General features: G+C 41.4%; 1 protein-coding gene across 2 annotated transcripts in view; it reads right to left on the bottom strand.

Annotated features, from left to right (window-relative positions):
- Positions 1–17500, bottom strand: part of LOC144960566 (atrial natriuretic peptide receptor 1-like) — a 262243-nt gene that overhangs the window by 60701 nt on the left and 184042 nt on the right. For both annotated transcript variants that reach the window (XM_078893777.1, XM_078893778.1), the window contains one exon: positions 4869–4980. In XM_078893777.1, coding sequence (XP_078749903.1) covers positions 4869–4980 — 112 coding nt within the window. The remainder of the gene's footprint in view (positions 1–4868; positions 4981–17500) is intronic.

Genomic DNA, 17500 nt, shown 5'->3' with positions numbered 1-17500 from the left:
TAAGCGTGAAATTTCAAATGCAGTCTGTGTTCAATCCTCCTCTTCCTCCTCCTCCAATTTTCCTTCATCCTCCTCCTCTTCTTCTCCTCCTCCTCCTTCTTTTTCTTCTTCTTCTTCGCCTCCTCCTCTTCCTCCTCGTCCTTCTTCTTCTTCTTCTTCTTCTTCTTCTTCTTCTTCTTCTTCTTCTTCTTCTTCTTCTTCTTCTTCTTCTTCTTCTTCTTCTTCTTTTCCTCCTCCTCCTCCTCCTCCTCCCCTTCCTCCTCTCCTTCCTCCTCCTCCTCCTCCCCTTCTTCCTACTCCTCCTAACCTTCCTGCTCCTCCTCCTCCTCCCCTTCCTCCTCCTCCCCTTCCTCCTCCTCCTCCCCTCCTCCTCCTCTCCTCCTCCTCCTTCCCTTCCTCCTCTTCCTCCCTCCTCCTCCTCCTCCTCCTCCTCCCCCTCCTCCTCCTCCCCTTCCTCCTCCTCCTCCTCCCCCTTCCTCCCTCCTCCTCCTCCTCCTCCTCCCCTTCCTCCTCCTCCCCTTCCTCCTCCTCCTCCTCCTCCCCTTCCTCCTCCTCTTCCTTCTCCTCCCCTTCCTCCTCCTCCTTCCCTTCCTCCTCCTCCTCCCCTTCCTCCTCCTCCTCTCCTTCCTCCTCCTCCTCCTCCCCTTCTTCCTACTCCTCCTAACCTTCCTGCTCCTCCTCCTCCTCCCCTTCCTCCTCCTCCTCCCCTTCCTCCTCCTCCTCCCCCTCCTCCTCCTCTTCCTCCTCCTCCTTCCCTTCCTCCTCTTCCTCCCCTTCCTCCTCCTCCTCCTCCTCCTCCCCCTCCTCCTCCTCCCCTTCCTCCTCCTCCTCCTCCCCTTCCTCCCTCCTCCTCCTCCTCCTCCCCTTCCTCCTCCTCCCCTTCCTCCTCCTCCTCCTCCTCCCCCTCCTCCTCCTCCTCCTCCTCCTCCTCCCCTTCCTCCTCCCCTTCCTCCTCCTCCTCCCCTTCCTCCTCCCCCTCCTCCTGCTCCTCCCCCAAAGCCCATATTCAACTTTGTTTTCAATCTTCAGACAAAGACATAGGACGGCCACGTAGATTGAAAACAAACAAACAAACAAACAAACAAACAAACAAAACAAAACATGTCAATATTACAAAAGCCATTTTATGAAACAAAACCCGTCGGTGTAGATGTCAGGCCACGCTTTCAATGTAATTAGCGTTGCATTTGAAATGCACGACGGCCCGAGTTCAATAATCTTCCAGTACAAAAAATGCACGTGAAAAGCGTGAGGATGAAATGTCAGTGCGTGACTCACATCATTACTGGCGGGGTTAGACTTAAGTCGAACTAACAGATATAAATACGCCAATAACATAAACAACCAAAAATAAAACAACCCCCCCCCCAAAAAAAAAAAACCAACAAAAAAAAACAACAAAAAACCAACAAGAAATAAAAAAAAAACAAACAAAAAAACAAAACAAAAACAACAAAGACAAAAAAAAACAAAAAACAAAAAACAACGAAAAAAAAAGAAAAAAACAACAACCAAATAAACAAAACAAAAACAACAAAGAACAAAAAAAAAAAACAAAAAAAAAAAAAAAACAGCAAAAAACAAAAAAACAAAACACTCAAACCTGGAACTTGAAGGAAGTCGAGCATTTCAAGTCCCTGATTTTGAGAGTTTTTGACAAGATGAGGGTACATGAAGTCCCGGGTTTGAGCGCAGCCTTCGTAGACTCATGACCTAACACTGATCAACAAATGACGTCAAAAGACAAGTCTTTGGCCACAAAAGAAAACCAACCGTGAGTTGTATTCAACTGAATATTTTTGAAGATGTCTTTTATTCAAAGATGACGAGAAATCAGAATCGATTGAGGGGTAGGATAAATGATTTCTTACACTCTTGTGTCTTGGAATTCGAACTTCGTTCCCAACGGGCAGCTCGTGGAGCGGTGGGCAACACGTCCGAAATTCCAACAAGCAAGAGTGTAAGAATCGTATATTATTACACGACCTAGATAGTATTGTGCGCTGTGAAAGGGGATTTCCATAATACAAATAGCGCAATATCCACAAAGCTGTTAACGGTCAGGTACTCATTTGACACCTGAGTACAGTGAGAGATTGTGAGTAAAGAGCCTTTTCCAAGGACTCAACTATACGCTTAGCGAGCGAGGCTTGAACCCAGGACCTTCCGATTCGAAAGCGTGTGTCATACCACTAGACCATATCGCCGCACGTTGGTGCTTATGTCCTTTTGTCATATTATGACGATCTTTTTATTTTGCACGAGATGTAATGCGTTTGAAATAGAATCTAGTTAAAATAATAATTATTGTTAAGAACTTGGGAAGATGGTGGCGGTGGCGGTGGTGGTGGTCTTGTTAATTAAACTTAAAATACTTTTTCTTGTGTATACTTGTAAGTGTGATTGTAAGTGTGTGTGTGTGTGTGTGTGTGTGTGTGTGTGTGCGTATATATACATATATATATATATATATATATATATATAGATGACGTAATATATATATATATGTGTGTGTGTGTGTGTGTGTGTGAGTGTGTGTTGATAGTAATGTAATGTTTTGAGTATACAAGAAATAGAAATGAAAATATTATAGAAGGCATACGGTCGGAGGGGCATGATCGCCGATGTCTGCAACAGGCCTGGCACTTGATGATGATGATGATGATGATGATGATGATGATGATCCACTAAACGTGCTCAAAGCGCTTTACAAGGGGTCCCTGACCAACAGCAATATTTAACATATAGGACAGGACATGAAGGCCTGTTTGGCGATATTATAATTTTTTTTAGGACAGAGACAACGCTGTTAACGGGCAGGTACTCATTACACCCGAGTACGGTGAGAGCATTTGAGTAAAAAGAGCATTTTCCAAGGACTCAATCAACTATGCGCCGAGTGAGCGAGGCTCGAACCCAGAACCTTCCGATCCGAAAGCAAGTGTCATACCACAAGACCACATAGTCGCACTATGAGTAAGATAGAAAAAGAAAATTATGCCACTTTGTCAATATGTAATCTATTCATTATTAGTTCTCCGTAGTACTGGTTACCTACACACTTCCAATGAGATTGGAACCGGAAGAGTAGAAAGTGTGACGTCACGACTTCTCTGTCCCCTATTATTCACATTCTATTTAATTAGGAAACCACGGGTTTGATGACGTAAAACGCAACACAATTCTTTGACCGGCAAAGCCAACGGCCTTGACTTCATATTGACCTTGTAAATTAAGGTGGTGGTAACTCAATTTGCATCGCTCTTGGTCCCAAATTATGTAAGCAAATGAAACCTTATTTAGAGTGAGAGCGCCTCACAATACAGCCGTACGCTGGAAAAAAAAACATATTTAAAAATTTGGCCAGAAAACTCGTCCTTCAATAATCGATCGATTTAAATGACTCTCATCTTGGCAAAAACTCTCAAACCCGAGACTTCGCCAAAGTCCGGGTGAAGTCCCGGATTTGAGAGTTATTTGCCAAGATGAAGGTCATTTAAATCGATCGATATTTGAAGGACGAGTTTTCTGGCCAAATTTTTAAATATGTTTTTTTTTCTCTCCAGAGTACTGCCAGAATGCCTTTGGTGATAATTGGTTTATCCTTATTTATTACTGAGGGTCGAAAGTCGGGGATTTAGAGCTCACTTTGTAACTTGCTTTTATATATAGCGCAATATCCACTAAAAGTGCTCAAAGAGAGAGAGAGAGAGAGAGAGAGAGAGAGAGAGAGAGAGAGAGAGAGAGAGAGAGAGAGAGAGAGAGAGAATAAGTAGGAGTGAAATATCTGTTCAATGTTCGAGTATCGACTAACATTATAACAAGTGTAACTAAATGACAAATTGCCATATTTATGGATAATAAAGATCTATTATTATTATTATTATTATTATTATTATTATTATTATTATTATTATTATTATTATTATTATTATTATTATTTATTATTATTATTATTATTGTTATTATTATTTATTATTATATTATTATTATTATTATTATTATTATTTATTATTATTATTATTATTATTATTTTATTATTATTTATTTTAATTATTATTATTATTTATTAATTTATTATTATTATTATTATTATATTATTATTATTATTATTATTATTAAAGCCCTTTACAAAGGGTCCCCGACCAACAGCAACGCATAACACGTAGAACGAGCCTGTTATATACAATTTTTTTCAGACAGAGACAACGTAATTAACGCCAGGTACTCATTTTACACTCGATATGTAAGATGAGTACCAGGTCGTAAACAGCGTTCTCTCTATCCGAAAAATAATTTATAATATCCCCTAACAGGCGTCATGTCCCGTCCTACATGTTAAGTGTTGTTGTTGGCCAGGGACCCCTTGCAAAGCGCTTTGAGCACGTTTAGTGGATATTGCGCTATATAAAAGTTCAATTAAAAAACCCCAACTAAACAAACCGACCAAATAAGTAACAACAAAAAGATTTTTTAAAAAAGAAGAGAAATTAATAAATTAACAATTAAAAAAAAAGTGAAAAAAAGAGAACAAGATTAAGAAGACATAGACTAGGTTAATGAGTGGAAAACACAGAGAGGGGTGTTAACTCACTCCACCCTAACACCGACTATATCCGTAGTTTACCAGGGTTACTTTTACCCCATGCCTATAATTTATTACATTTTTGTGAGACAAATTATAGGCGTAGTATCAAAGCTACTGTTTTATAGTTTTTACTTGTAATTGAAAAAAAAAAACTATGTACATGCTCATTTCTAACACATTTTTTTCAATTTTTGAAAAGTAGCGAAAATCTATAGGATTGAGTGAGTTAAAAAAAACAATAAAAAAAACCTAATCAAATTTGTTAGTATCGATTACTTACCTGCTGAAAAGATCGATGCTGAAGAAAACGTACTCGCCGTTGTCAAAGTTGAGATCGTGAGCTTTGATCATAATTTCCCGCACAGACTCTGGACTGGCGCACAACACAATGACTGGATGGAGAGAAAGAGGAAAAGAAAAGAAAAATAAATAAATAAAGGGATAAAGATAAATATGGATGGGCGGAGTGAGTAAGTAAAAATATTGTGTTAGATTTTATACTGTGGTTTTGTGGTATGACACTCGCTTTTCAGATCGGAAGGTCCTGGGTTCTAGGATCGCTCGGCGCATAGTTGATTGAGTCCTTGGAAATAAGGCTCTTTACTCACATTCTCTCACCGTACTCAGTAGGTGTAAAATGACTACCTGCCCGTTAACAGTGATAATTAAAAATAAATAGCAACATTGCCTAACAGTCTCGTTCTACATGTTACGTGTTGCTGCTGGTCAGGGACCCTTTGTAAAGCCTTCGAGCACGTTTAGTGGATATTGCGCTATATAAAAGCTCACGTGTTATAATCATACATTTGAAGTAATAGTAAGCCGGTAGGAGCTGTGAGCTGTAAAAAAAGTAATAAAACAAAAATTAATATAACCGCTCCAAAAAAAAAAAAAAAAAAAAAAGAAGAAAAAAAAAAAAGAAAACAAAAAGAAAACAAAATAACAAAAAAAAAAAACAAACCCTCAAACTCGCCCCCCCCCCCCCCCCCCCGCCATAGAAACAAAACAAAACAAACAAACAAACAAAAACAAAACAAAAAAAACAAAAAAAAAAAAAAAACAACAAAAAATACTCCCCCCCCCAAAAAAAAAAGACCCCAAACAAACAAACAAAATACCAAACACGGAACATTTATGGGTTCAAAACCCTTCTTCGGCTAACAACAAAGACAATCAAAATATAAATAAATTATACTTTTAAAAAACAGACGACGGCAGAGAAGCAAAGAGCAAGTCTAGGCTATCTTATTTCTAAAGTGGTGTAGTTATGTTTTTATTGCTAGTCATTCAAACCTGAGTCGAGTGTAAGTAATTTTGCACGATATAAAAGCTCAGTTTTACCCCCCCCCCCCCATACACACACAAAACCCCGACCTTTTGTCAGTTCTTAGGGGCAGAGTAGCTCAGCGGTACGGTCTTTGCTTTGTACCCGGAAGGTACCGAGTTCGATCACCCGACGCTGCGCTGTGTGGCCTTGAGCATGTCACCACGTCCTAACTCAATTTGCGGCGCTGCACGCACTGCGGCTGACGCCTGGGTTATTCCAGTCTTCCCTTGGAATAGACCCTAGAGACAAATTTCCCCTATAGGATGAATAAAGGAAATTTTAATTTTGTTGTTGTTTTAGTTCAGAAAGTTAGCATTGTCAGCGATTGCATTGCAATGAGCTCTCAGTAATTAGATCACGAAACCGTTAAATTTAAGAATACCGAAATCAATAATCAATCGATTCTTTATTCCAAATTAATCGATCTTTTATGATCCAATATGTTTGGAATTCTAGACAAAATTCGAAAGCGCTGTCGATATATCAGGAATCGATTCCTGTTCCTATTGAGAGATCGAAAAATTGTGGCTGATTTAAATTAATTAATTACAGTTAACTGTCGTACTCTGTAAAAACACGTATTTAAGAATTTGGCCAGAAAACATTGGCCAGAAGACTCGTCCTTCAAATAGCGATCCATTTAAATGACTCTCATCTTGGCAAAAACTCCCAAACCCGAGATTTCGCCGAAGTTCCACGTTTGGGAGTTTTTGCCAAGATGAGAGTCGAAATAGATCGATTTTTGAAGGACGAGTTTTCTGGCCAAATTTGTGACCCACCGTATCGAAGCGGTATTATGTCGGGATCCACTCGGTAAGGGAAATTGAATTCATAGTCACAAATATCCAACTTGGGTTTAATTTCTGTACGTTCTGATGGAGTATAAAGACTATTTCTTGCATTGCAAAAACTTCTAAGGTCCAATTTCTCATCAATCTATCTCTAAATTCACTTTTTGGGTCTGAATCATCCCGACATAATACCGTTTTGAGACGGAGGGTCACATTTGTTGAAATACCAGTTTTTTTCTCTCCTAAGTTCGGTAGTTAACTGTTAATTCCAATTTGGCCATTGAGAATGGCGACATGGTTTCTGGGTTTCCTTGAAGTGAAATCGTTCTATTGTTTCTAAATAGATGCCGACACTTGGAGCCGGAAGGTTAAATCAGGGGTAAGTGTTGCGCATGCGTGAATGGTTTTGTGCTAATTATAGCTACAGGGGTTGTCGTTAATTATTAAGACGGGGATGGAGGAGGACTGAGAGATGAAAGATAAAGAGGAGAAGAAAGGGCAGGGGGGGGGGGAGGGGTGGGTGAGGGAGGGAGGGAGGGGATGGTGTTGGAGATTTAGGAATTGGAGAACGTTTATGAGGAGAGGGGAAAAGGAGGAGGAGGTGGTAGAAGTACAAGAAGGGAAAACTTAAGAGGAGGAAAGGTATGGACGTTTAAGGCGAATAGAAGTAAAGAGAAGGTGGTGGTGGTGGTTTTGGTGGTGGTGATAGTGTGTGGTGGTGGTGGTGGTGGTGATGGTGGTGGTGGTGGTGGTGGTGTGGATGGTGTGGTGGTGGTGTGGTGTGGTGGTGGTGGTGTGGTGGTGATGGTGGGTGTGGATGGTGGTGGTGGTGGTGGTAGGTGGTGGGTGGTGTTGGTGGTGGTGGTGTTGGTGATTGTGGTGTGTTGGTGAGGTGGTGGTGGTGGTGGTGGTGGTGGTGGTGGTGGTGTGGTGTGGTGGTGTTGGTGGTGGTGGTGGTGGGTGGTGGTGGTGTGGTGGTTGGTGGTGGTGTGGTGTGGTGGTGGTTGGTGTGGTGGTGGTGGTGGTGGTGGGTGGTGATGGTGTGGTGGTGGTGGTGGTGTGGTGGTGGTGGTGGTGTGGTGGTGTTGGTGGTGGTGGTGTGTGTGTGGTGGTGGTGGTGTGGTGGTGTGTGTGTGGTGGTGGTGGTGTGGTGGTGGTGGTGTGTGGTGTGTTGGTGTGTGGTGGTGGTGGTGGTGGTGGTGGTGGTGTGGTGGTTGGTGGTGGTGGTGGTGGGTTGGTTGTGGTGGTGTTGGTGTGGTGTGTGGTGGTGGTGGTGGTGGTGGTGGTGTGGTGTTGGTGGTGGTTGGTGGTGGTGGTGTGGTGGTGGTGGTGGTGGTGGTGAGGTGGTGGTGGTGGTGGTGGTGTTGTGGTGGTGGTGGTGTTGGTGGTGTGTGTGGTGTGGTGTGGTGGTGGTGGTGGTGTTGGTGTGGGTGGTGGTGGTGGTGTGGTGGTGTGTGGTGGTGGTGGTGGTGGTGGGGTGGTGGTGGTGGTGGTGGTTGGTGGTGTGGTGGGGTGGTGGTGGTGGTGGTGTTGGTGGTGGTGGTGTGGTGGTGTTGGTGGTGTGTGTGTGGTGGTGTTGGTGATGGTGGTGGTGGTGTTGGTGGTGGTGGTGGTGGTGGTGGTGGTGGTTGTGGTGGTGTTGGTGGTGGTGGTGGTGTTGGTGTTGGTGTTGGTGGTGGTGTGTGGTGGAGGAGAACGGAAATGATAAAACGAAAGTAAGATGAATTGGAAGAAAGAGGAAAAGAAAAAGGAGTAGAACAAGAAGGAGCAACAGGAGGAGACGGAGGAGGAGGAGGAGGAGGAAGAGGAGGAGGAGGATATAAAGAAGAAGGAGCAAAAAAGAGAAGGAGAAGGAATAGGAGGTGGAAGGAGGAGGATAAAAAGGAGGAGGAGGAGAAAGAGTATAAGGAGGAAGAGGAAGAATAGGGGGAGAAGGAGGGGGAGGAGGAGGAGGAGGAGGAAGAAGAGAAAGAGTATAAGGAGGAAGAAGAAGAATAGGAGGTTGAGGATGAGGAGGAGGAGAAGGAGGAGGAGGAGGAGGACGGAGAAGAAGAAGGGGAGGAGAAGGACGGAGAAGAAGAAGGGGAGGAGAAGGAGGAGGAGGAAGAAGGGGAAGAGGAGGATGAGGGGGAAGAGGAAAAGGAAAGGGAAGATAAGGAGGAGGAAGAGGAGGAGGAGGAGGAGGAGGAGGAAGACGGGGAAGAGGAGGAGGAGGAAAACGAGAGAGAATTGAGGAGGAGTAGATATGTCTTGAAGTAATCATAACGTTCGTGTCTCATTCATCGATTGATCGGACATTTTCCTTCGTCTAACACCTTACAGCGATCGACCCGATCCATTGATCGATCTATCGATTTTAAAGTTAGGTGTCATGGATATTTTAGTAGAGGCGAAGGTGACTGTAACTTAATTACGACAGGTAAGTGATTTGTGGCAATTGAAACTGTCTACATCGATCGATCGATCTCCAGGCTCTGCCGTGTGGTCTAGTGGGTATGACACTCTCCTTTGGATAGGCATGTTCCTGGAAGGTTGATAACAACAAGAAATGAAGTGAGTAGAAAAGTGCCAGAAGACGGCGGAGATGGGGGCTAGAACCCACGACCTTACACAACTCTGCCTGGCCGGGGAGATCGTGACTCTACCGAATAAGCTATCCACGATAAAAAAAAAAAGATCACTTTTAACCCTAGTCTTTTATTAGAGCCTTCTCTCCCTGACTTCTTGAGGTCATGGGTTCAACACACACAAATCCGCGAAGTAAGTTGGCCCTTGAAGGTTCGCGTGCGGCCCTTCTTTGGTTGGAGGAATAGTATAAGCATAATTAAGCGCATTGCGCGTGGTTGCTTAAAGATTTATATTTTAGTTACTTATTTTTAATATCCTCTTGGGTCAAAATTTTAGCTCCCCTCCTCCTCCTCCTCCTCCTCCTTCTTCTTCTTCTTCTTCTTCTTCTTCTTCTTCTTCTTCTTCTTCTTCTTCTTCTTCTTCTTCTTCTTCTCTCTTCTTCTCTTCTCTCTTTCTCTTCCTATTCTTCTTCCTTCTTCTTTCTTCTTCTTCTTCTTCTTCTTCTTCTCTTCTTTCTTCTTCTTCTTCTTCTTCTTCTTCTTCTTCTTCTTCTTCTTCTTCTTTCTTCTTCCTTTTTCTTCTTTTCTTTTCTTTCTTTCTTTTTTCTATTCTTCTTCCTATTCTTCTTCTTCCTTCTCTCTTCTTCTTCTTCTTCTTCTTCCTTCTTCTTCTTTCTTCCTTCTTCTTTCTCTCTTTTTCTCTCTCTTCTTCTTCTTCTTCTTTCTTCTTCTTCTTCTTCTCTTCTTCCTTTCTCTTTCTTCTTCTCTTCTTCTTCTTCATTCTTCTTCTCCTTCTTCTTCTCTTCTTCTTCTTCTTCCTCTTCCTTCTTCTTCTTCTTCTCCTTCTCTCTTCTCTCTTCTCCTCCTCCTCCTCCTCCTCCTCCTCCTCCACCACCACCACCTCCTCCTCCTCCTCCTTCTTCTTCACCCCCTCCTCTACCCCCTCCTCTCATCGTCCTCGAACTCCTCCTCTTTCTCCTCCCACCTCCTCCTCTATCTCCCTCCTATTTCCTCCATCACTACGCAGAGCAAGTATATTATAAAATAACCAATATCTCACCTCACCTACTTTTTCTTCCACTAAAAAATAATATTATGCATTTGCGATCCATTTCTACGACCAACACAGACACATACATGGGCGTGATCGTTAGTCGTTAACATATTCACAGCTCTCATTCAACAGACACATAAATCTTTTACTGTAAACAGCTGACATCCATTATGATCATTTCTATATATCTATCATTTTATTATATTTTACTTGTTTACCGTAAAATCGTCGTAAATAAAAGGGCTTTTATATTAAGACATTTACTACTGACGCCCTATTGCCAGAGGAAGATTGCATTTTCATGTTAAGTGTCGAATGCGCAACGACAATCAATATAAACATTTTAGCAAAAATATAATATAAGAAGAAAAAAAAATTACGCATGGAGGTGGGATGGAAAATCGTAAAGAAAAAGGCGGAAAGGGGGGGGGGGGGGGGTAGTTAAATTGGTAGAGCGACTGGACTGGCGAGGAGAGGATCGGAGTTCAATTTTGTGATAAAACGAGTATTATACTTCAGCACTTCACTTACTGTTCTTTCTCTTGGGAGTAGAATGAATGGGTCGCTAGGTCTGATTCGGAATGTTGAAAAGTACTGTTCAATTGGTTTGATATTATTATATCGAACGGGAAATTAGCAATATTGATAATAACAAGAAAATTATGAAGCGAGTAGAAAAGTGCCAGAGGACAACAGAGAATATAACTTCGCGGCGATGGGGGTTCGAATCCACGACCCTGCTGTAACGGCAACTCCCACCTGACCGCGAGATGGACAGGGACGCTCTACGATTGTTTGTCAACATAATAACAAATAATATTTCTTTCTTCCTTTCTTTATAAATTTACTTTTGCTGTTTCAGAATGATTTCCCCCTAGTAATGCATATTCCAGGGTTGTGTCATTTGTTTCTGCTTTTCAGTGTGTAGTTCATGTCTTGTTTGTTTAGTTTTGTTTTTAAGGGTTTGCAACACATCAAGGTCATATCAGCGCCAGTAAAAAGGGAGAAAATGGGATGGTAAAAAGTTCTAGAATTACAATTAAAGCACCCAAGAAAAGGTAAGACAAAGGGGAATTATTTTAAATAGGAAACAGGTGTAGATCCCAAGAGCACACTATCAAAGTACTTAGTTTGATATCACCTAAAAGTCTCACCCAGACACCAGCACAAGATCCCACTAAGAGGAATACACTCAAATGTTTAAAAATCATACGTTAAAAATAAAAATAATAATATATAACAGAGAGATGATTTACAAGGAAAAAAATATCATTTCCCAAAACAATAACTATACAATCGACTGTTTCCCTCCAAGCAATGGACTGAGGCCAGGGTCAGGACAAAACCAAGTAATCTCCTTTCACGACAAAGACAGAAAGCAATTAAAAAACAGATACAGGGGATATAAGACTCAGTAAGTGCCTCCCTGCCCATTATGGGAGGTCAGGAATCCCAGCCAGAGTCCATAGTCCATATCTTGTTTGATGTTGATGACTCACAAATGAAAGAATGAATGGATGGATGGATGAATGAATAAATGAATGAACGGATGGATGGATGGATGGATGGATGGATGGATGAATGAATGAATGAATGAATGAACGGATGGATGGACGGATGGATGGATGGATGGATGGTGAGAAATTTGTGGGCGACAAGTGGGATGAATGATTGAACGAATCGAATGCATGAATAAATGAATGAATGAATGAATGAATAAATGAATGAATGAATGAATGAATGAATAAATGAATGAATGAATGAATGGATGAAGGAATGATTGACCGAATGAACAAGAGATAGATGAATTCATTATCCAAAATCTTCCATTGACGAAGGAAAAATCGTAATGGAGTGTTCTGTTGTGTGTGGATGATGGATGTGGAGATGATTGGGTAGGCTGGATGGATGGATTGATGGATGGTTGGATGGAGGGATGGATGGATGGATGGATGAAGGGATGGATGGGTGGGTGGATGGAGGGATGGATGGATGTATTAATGAATAGATGAATTATTGATGGATAGCCAACTAAATGAGTGGGTAGATAGATAGATCAATAGATAGATCACATTCTTAATGGATGAAATAATAAATCGAGGTTATTTTTTTCTTACAACCCCCCCCACCCCCTCAATCCCATCGCACACCCAACAGGGCTTGGTAACTGGGTCTGCTAGATCTGGCGGAAAGTACTTTGCGATAGACCAGCAACCGTCCTATCCAAAGGGTACCAAGGCATTGTTACCGACTGTTTCACGCTTTGAAAACTGGAATAAATGCAGGGTTCATGGGCCTCATGCCTCTGACGAACTCCTGTTTGAAGTGAATGGATGGATGGGTGGATGACCTCACATTGCATAGATAGTATGCGCTTGGCTATGAAGCTCACAACATTGCCATCCGGAAGTACAACTACCAACACACAAAACTATGTGTAACCTTAAATGTTTATATTCTGGTTAATACAGTTTAGTGAGAATAACTCATAAACACGGATGGCAAAAGAACAATAACAAAGACCCGATTGAAGTCAACTTCATTCTATCTATACGTGTTATAAATAAAACGAATGAGAGAAATAAGGAAAGATATCCTAGAGTGAATGAGTCATACTCGTATTATGAGAACTAATAGGGCTTTTCTATGCAAATGGTTAATGTTCATTGTACATCTCTCTCTATATATCTCTTTCTTCTCTACCTCTCTTTCTCACTCTCTATCTATCTCTCTCCCCCTCTACCTCCACTCTCTTTCATTCGGTATCTCCCCCCCCCCTCTCTCTCTCTCGGTCTCTCTTCCTCACTCTTTCTCTCTGTCTACCTATCTATCTTCCTGATGAGAGCGAATGAGAGCGAAACAATATTGTAGAACTTGATCATAATTATACTTGAAATGTTTTATAAATAGCTCCTTTTATCAAAAGTTGAGAAATATTGTTTCATGGTTTTTGTTTTTATAATTTATATCTATCTATCTATCTATCTATCTATCTATCTATCTATCTATCTATCTATCTATCTATCTATCTATCTATCTACCTACCTATCTATCTATCCAAATATCTATCTAACTCTCTATCTCTCTGTTTCTCAATGCGTGTGTATGTGTGTGTATGTATGTGTGTGTGTGTGTGTGTGTGTGTATCAAACATACAAGTCTTTAATCTGTCAACAACCGATTGTTGTTCCGACATTTTACGCCTCTCAAAAGAAATCACCCCCCCCCCTTCCTCTTCCAAATAAACAGCCAAATTTTCCTGTCAAAAACCCATTTATCGTTTTGGCACGACAACAATGAACTTTGGCCGTAAAATGGATAAACACTTGTTAAAAGTTTGGCCTGAAAAAAAATTTCTAAGTTCAAATTACACCAACAAATTAAAATGACCCCAATTTGTAAAAAAATATTTTTTTTTTTAAATAATTAAAAAAAAAACCAACAAAACAACAAAAAACAAAAAAACAAACCAAAAAAGAACTTGGGTCGGGGTGGATGTTGGAATGGGGGAGGGGGCCATTTTACTCAATCAATTATTGAAATAAAAAAATTTCTGGCCAAAAATGAAAATAAACGCGTTTTGTTACAATAAATAATTTAGGCCGCGCACTGAAAAAAAAGGAGTAACATACCGAAATCAAAACGCCATTTATCAAATTTTAGCCACAAAACGTTCAATCAATAGGATTGAATAGTCTAATGTCACGTTCGCCCAGCAACCAGCAGCTTGGTTCTAAACAAAGACAATCGGTACTTTTTATTCTTCATGCTGGCTAGAACTTTTTCACATGTCATGCGATCAGAATGTATAAAAGTCAAAACATGATCAGATTTATAATGTTTTTTCTCCTCTGGATACACTTTTATGCTCGTCGGAGAAATATTTCCTAAGGGCGTCCGCCATTGTTCCGATAGTATAGAACCAGTTGCTAAGTTACGAGGGAAGTGACGTCACGAAAGTTGAAGCCTATTATCAACATATTTAAATAACACCAAAACTTGTTATGAATGTTAAAAGCCGAGACTTCACCTACGTCTTAGGTTTAATGATTTTCTTGAAAACACGGGAGATTATTCTGGTCTAAGTGCGGCTATGTGGTCTTGTGGTACGACACTCGCTTTCGGATCGGAAGGTCCTGGGTTCGAGCCTCGCTCGGCGCATAGTTGAGTCCTTGGAAAAGGCTCTTTACTCACATTATATCACAGTACTCAGGTATAAAATGAGTACCTGGCCGTCAACTGCGATGTCTCTGTAAAAAAAATTGTAATATCGCCTACCAGGCGTCATGTCTCCTTCTTCATGTTACGTGTTGCTGTTGGTCAGTGACCCTATGTAAAGCGCTTTGAGCACATTTAGTGGATATTGCGCTATATAAAAACTCTATTTTAAAACAATGTGAAGTTTTTTACTTATCTGCCCAACATGAAAACAAAGCGTTTTGCCAGTGGTGACCGGGGGAATGAAAGGACAAGCGTTTATCATAAAGAGGGTTATGGGTGTGGTGGAGAAAATGGGTTCGAATTGCCCGGCGTGTTAAAAGCCCCCCCCCCCCCACGCCCCCACCAATCCGCCACCTCCCCCCTTCCCCTCTACCTCTTTAACCCTTCAAGAATCAAATTCAAATGATAGCCCCCCCCCCTCTCTCCCCTCCCCACTCCCTACCTCTTTAACCCTTCATGGCTCAAATTCAAATGATAGCCCCCCCCTCTCTCCCCTCCCCACTCCCCACCTCTTTAACCCTTCAAGGATCAAATTCAAATGATGCCCCCCCCCCACCCCCTACCTCTTTAACCCTTCATGGCTCAAATTCAAAGGATAGCCCCTCCCCCCACCTCTTTAACCCTTCATGGCTCAAATTCAAAGGATAGCCCCCCCCCACCTCTTTAACCCTTCATGGCTCAAATTCAAATGATAGCCCCCCCCCCCCCCCCCCCCATCCCCCCTACCTCTTTAACCCTTCATGGCTCTATTACAAATGATAGGGCACGAGAATAGGGAAACACTATTCAAGTGTGATATCAAAATACAGGTTCAAATCTCATTGGAAGTGTGAATTGAAATGTATCCCTCAACAGGACTGGATACATACAATTTGTAATTGATCTTCTGGTTTCAGAGTGATCGTATCTTATTGTCTGCGTCTAGTCTAAATAATATGTGACCCACCGTATCGAAGCGGTATTATGTCGGGATCCACTCGGTAAGGGAACTTGAATTCATAGTCACAAATATCCAACTTGAGTTTAATTTCTGTACGTTCTGATGGAGTATAAAGACTATTTCTTGCTTTGCAAAAACTTCTAAGGTCCAATTTCTCATCAATCTATCTCTAAATTCACTTTTTGGGGTCTGAATCATCCCGACATAATACCGTTTTGAGACGGAGTGTCACATATATTATGCTGTTTGTCAATGAAGATCATCCATCCTCGTTCTTTTACGTCCCGTCATCCTTCGAATCTGCCAATAGATAGTATGCGCTTGGCTAAGAAGCTCATAACATTGCCATCCGGAAGTATAACGGACCAACACACAAAACTGTGTGTATCCATGAAAGTTTATAGTCAGGTTAATACAGTTCAGTGAGCATTACTCATAAAAAAAAAATTGAGCTTTTATATAGCGCAATATCCACTAAACGTGCTCAAAGCGCTTTACAAGGGGTCCCTGGCCAACAGCAACACATAACATGTAGGACGAGACATGACGCCTGTCAGGCGATATTACAATTTTTTGGGACATAGACAACGCTGTTAACGGCCAGGTACTCATTTTACACCTGAGTAGGGTGAGAGCATGTGAGTAAAGAAAGGCGTATGGCAAAAAACAATAACAAAGACCTGAGTGACGTCATCTTCGAACTATCTATACATCCTGCTACTGTCCTCTATCCTTTTACCACCCTGACCATGGAAGAGTTGTCGGTGTTGTCCGTGTTGTAGCAATCAGTCTCCAGCCAGGGATTCCAGGGACGCGTCGTGGACGTTTGATACATGTGCGGCTATGTGGTCTAGTGGTATGACACTCGCTTTCGGATCTGAAGGTCCTGGAGTCGAGCCTCGCTCGGCGCATAGTTGAGTCCTTGGAAAAGACTCTTTACTCACATTCTCTTACCGTACTCAGGTGTAAAATGAGTACCTGACCGTTAACAGCGTTGTCTTTGTCCGAAAAAATTGTAATATCGCCTAACAGGCGTCATGTTTCGTTCTACATGTTACGTGTTGTTGATGGTCAGGGACCCCCTGTAAAGCGCTTTGAGCACTGTTAGTGGATATTGCGCTATATAAAAGCTCAACATCAACAGCTCAACATCCTGCTATTAATATAGTTCTGTCACCGTATGATTCAGTATGTAATCTATTCATTATTAGTCCTCCGAAGGACTGGTTACGTGCACACTTCCAATGGGTTTGGAACTGGAAGAATAGAAGGTGTGACGTCACGACTTCTCTGAACTATTATTTAACGTTTATGGTCTGATTGATATATTCTAGTGAGAACTAATTACAAGCCATATGAGATTTTGTAATTATAAACTATTGTTTAAGGCATTTAAAGGATAATTCCTATATTCAGCCTTTGATAAGATAAGATAAGATAATTAATTGCTTATCTGGCGGTCCAAAAACAACGAAAAATACCTGAGTGACGTCAGCTTCATTAGTCCATATTTGTTCAGGTTGTGGTAATCGTAGTGGTTTTCACAACTGTTATATTATAGCTACTCCTAAATCGGGATTTCCCGATTCTGTGCTAATGACAAAAGCGATTTCATTATAGATGGAACGAAATTAACGCACGTCACTCAGCCCCTGTGTTATTTCAGTGATTACTACTGCATAAATTACTTATTATATTATATCAATCAGATTATGAACGTTCAAGGTTACACAAACAGTCTCGTGTATTGGTACGTCACTTCCGGCTGGCGGATGTTATAAGTATTTTACCTAAACGTATAGAAGTAATTGTTCGTGTTTTTTTTTTTTTTTTTGTTTGTTAATTGTGGAGTATTACACAACTGGGTACTCGTGTAAATCGGGATTTTCCGATTCTGTGGTGATGACAGAAGTGATTTCATTCTATTGTCTCTATGACGCCAAGATAGTGACATGGACAAATTAATCAAACATAATCTTCTCTCACTCAGAATTAAGGACACACAAATAATA

The sequence above is a fragment of the Berghia stephanieae genome, chromosome 15 (genome assembly GCF_034508935.2).
Source record: "Berghia stephanieae isolate SIO BIC M18660-M18661 chromosome 15, UCSD_Bste_1.3, whole genome shotgun sequence".
NCBI classification, from domain to species: Eukaryota; Metazoa; Mollusca; class Gastropoda; order Nudibranchia; family Aeolidiidae; genus Berghia; species Berghia stephanieae.
This window is presented reverse-complemented; position numbering and strand designations above follow the sequence as displayed.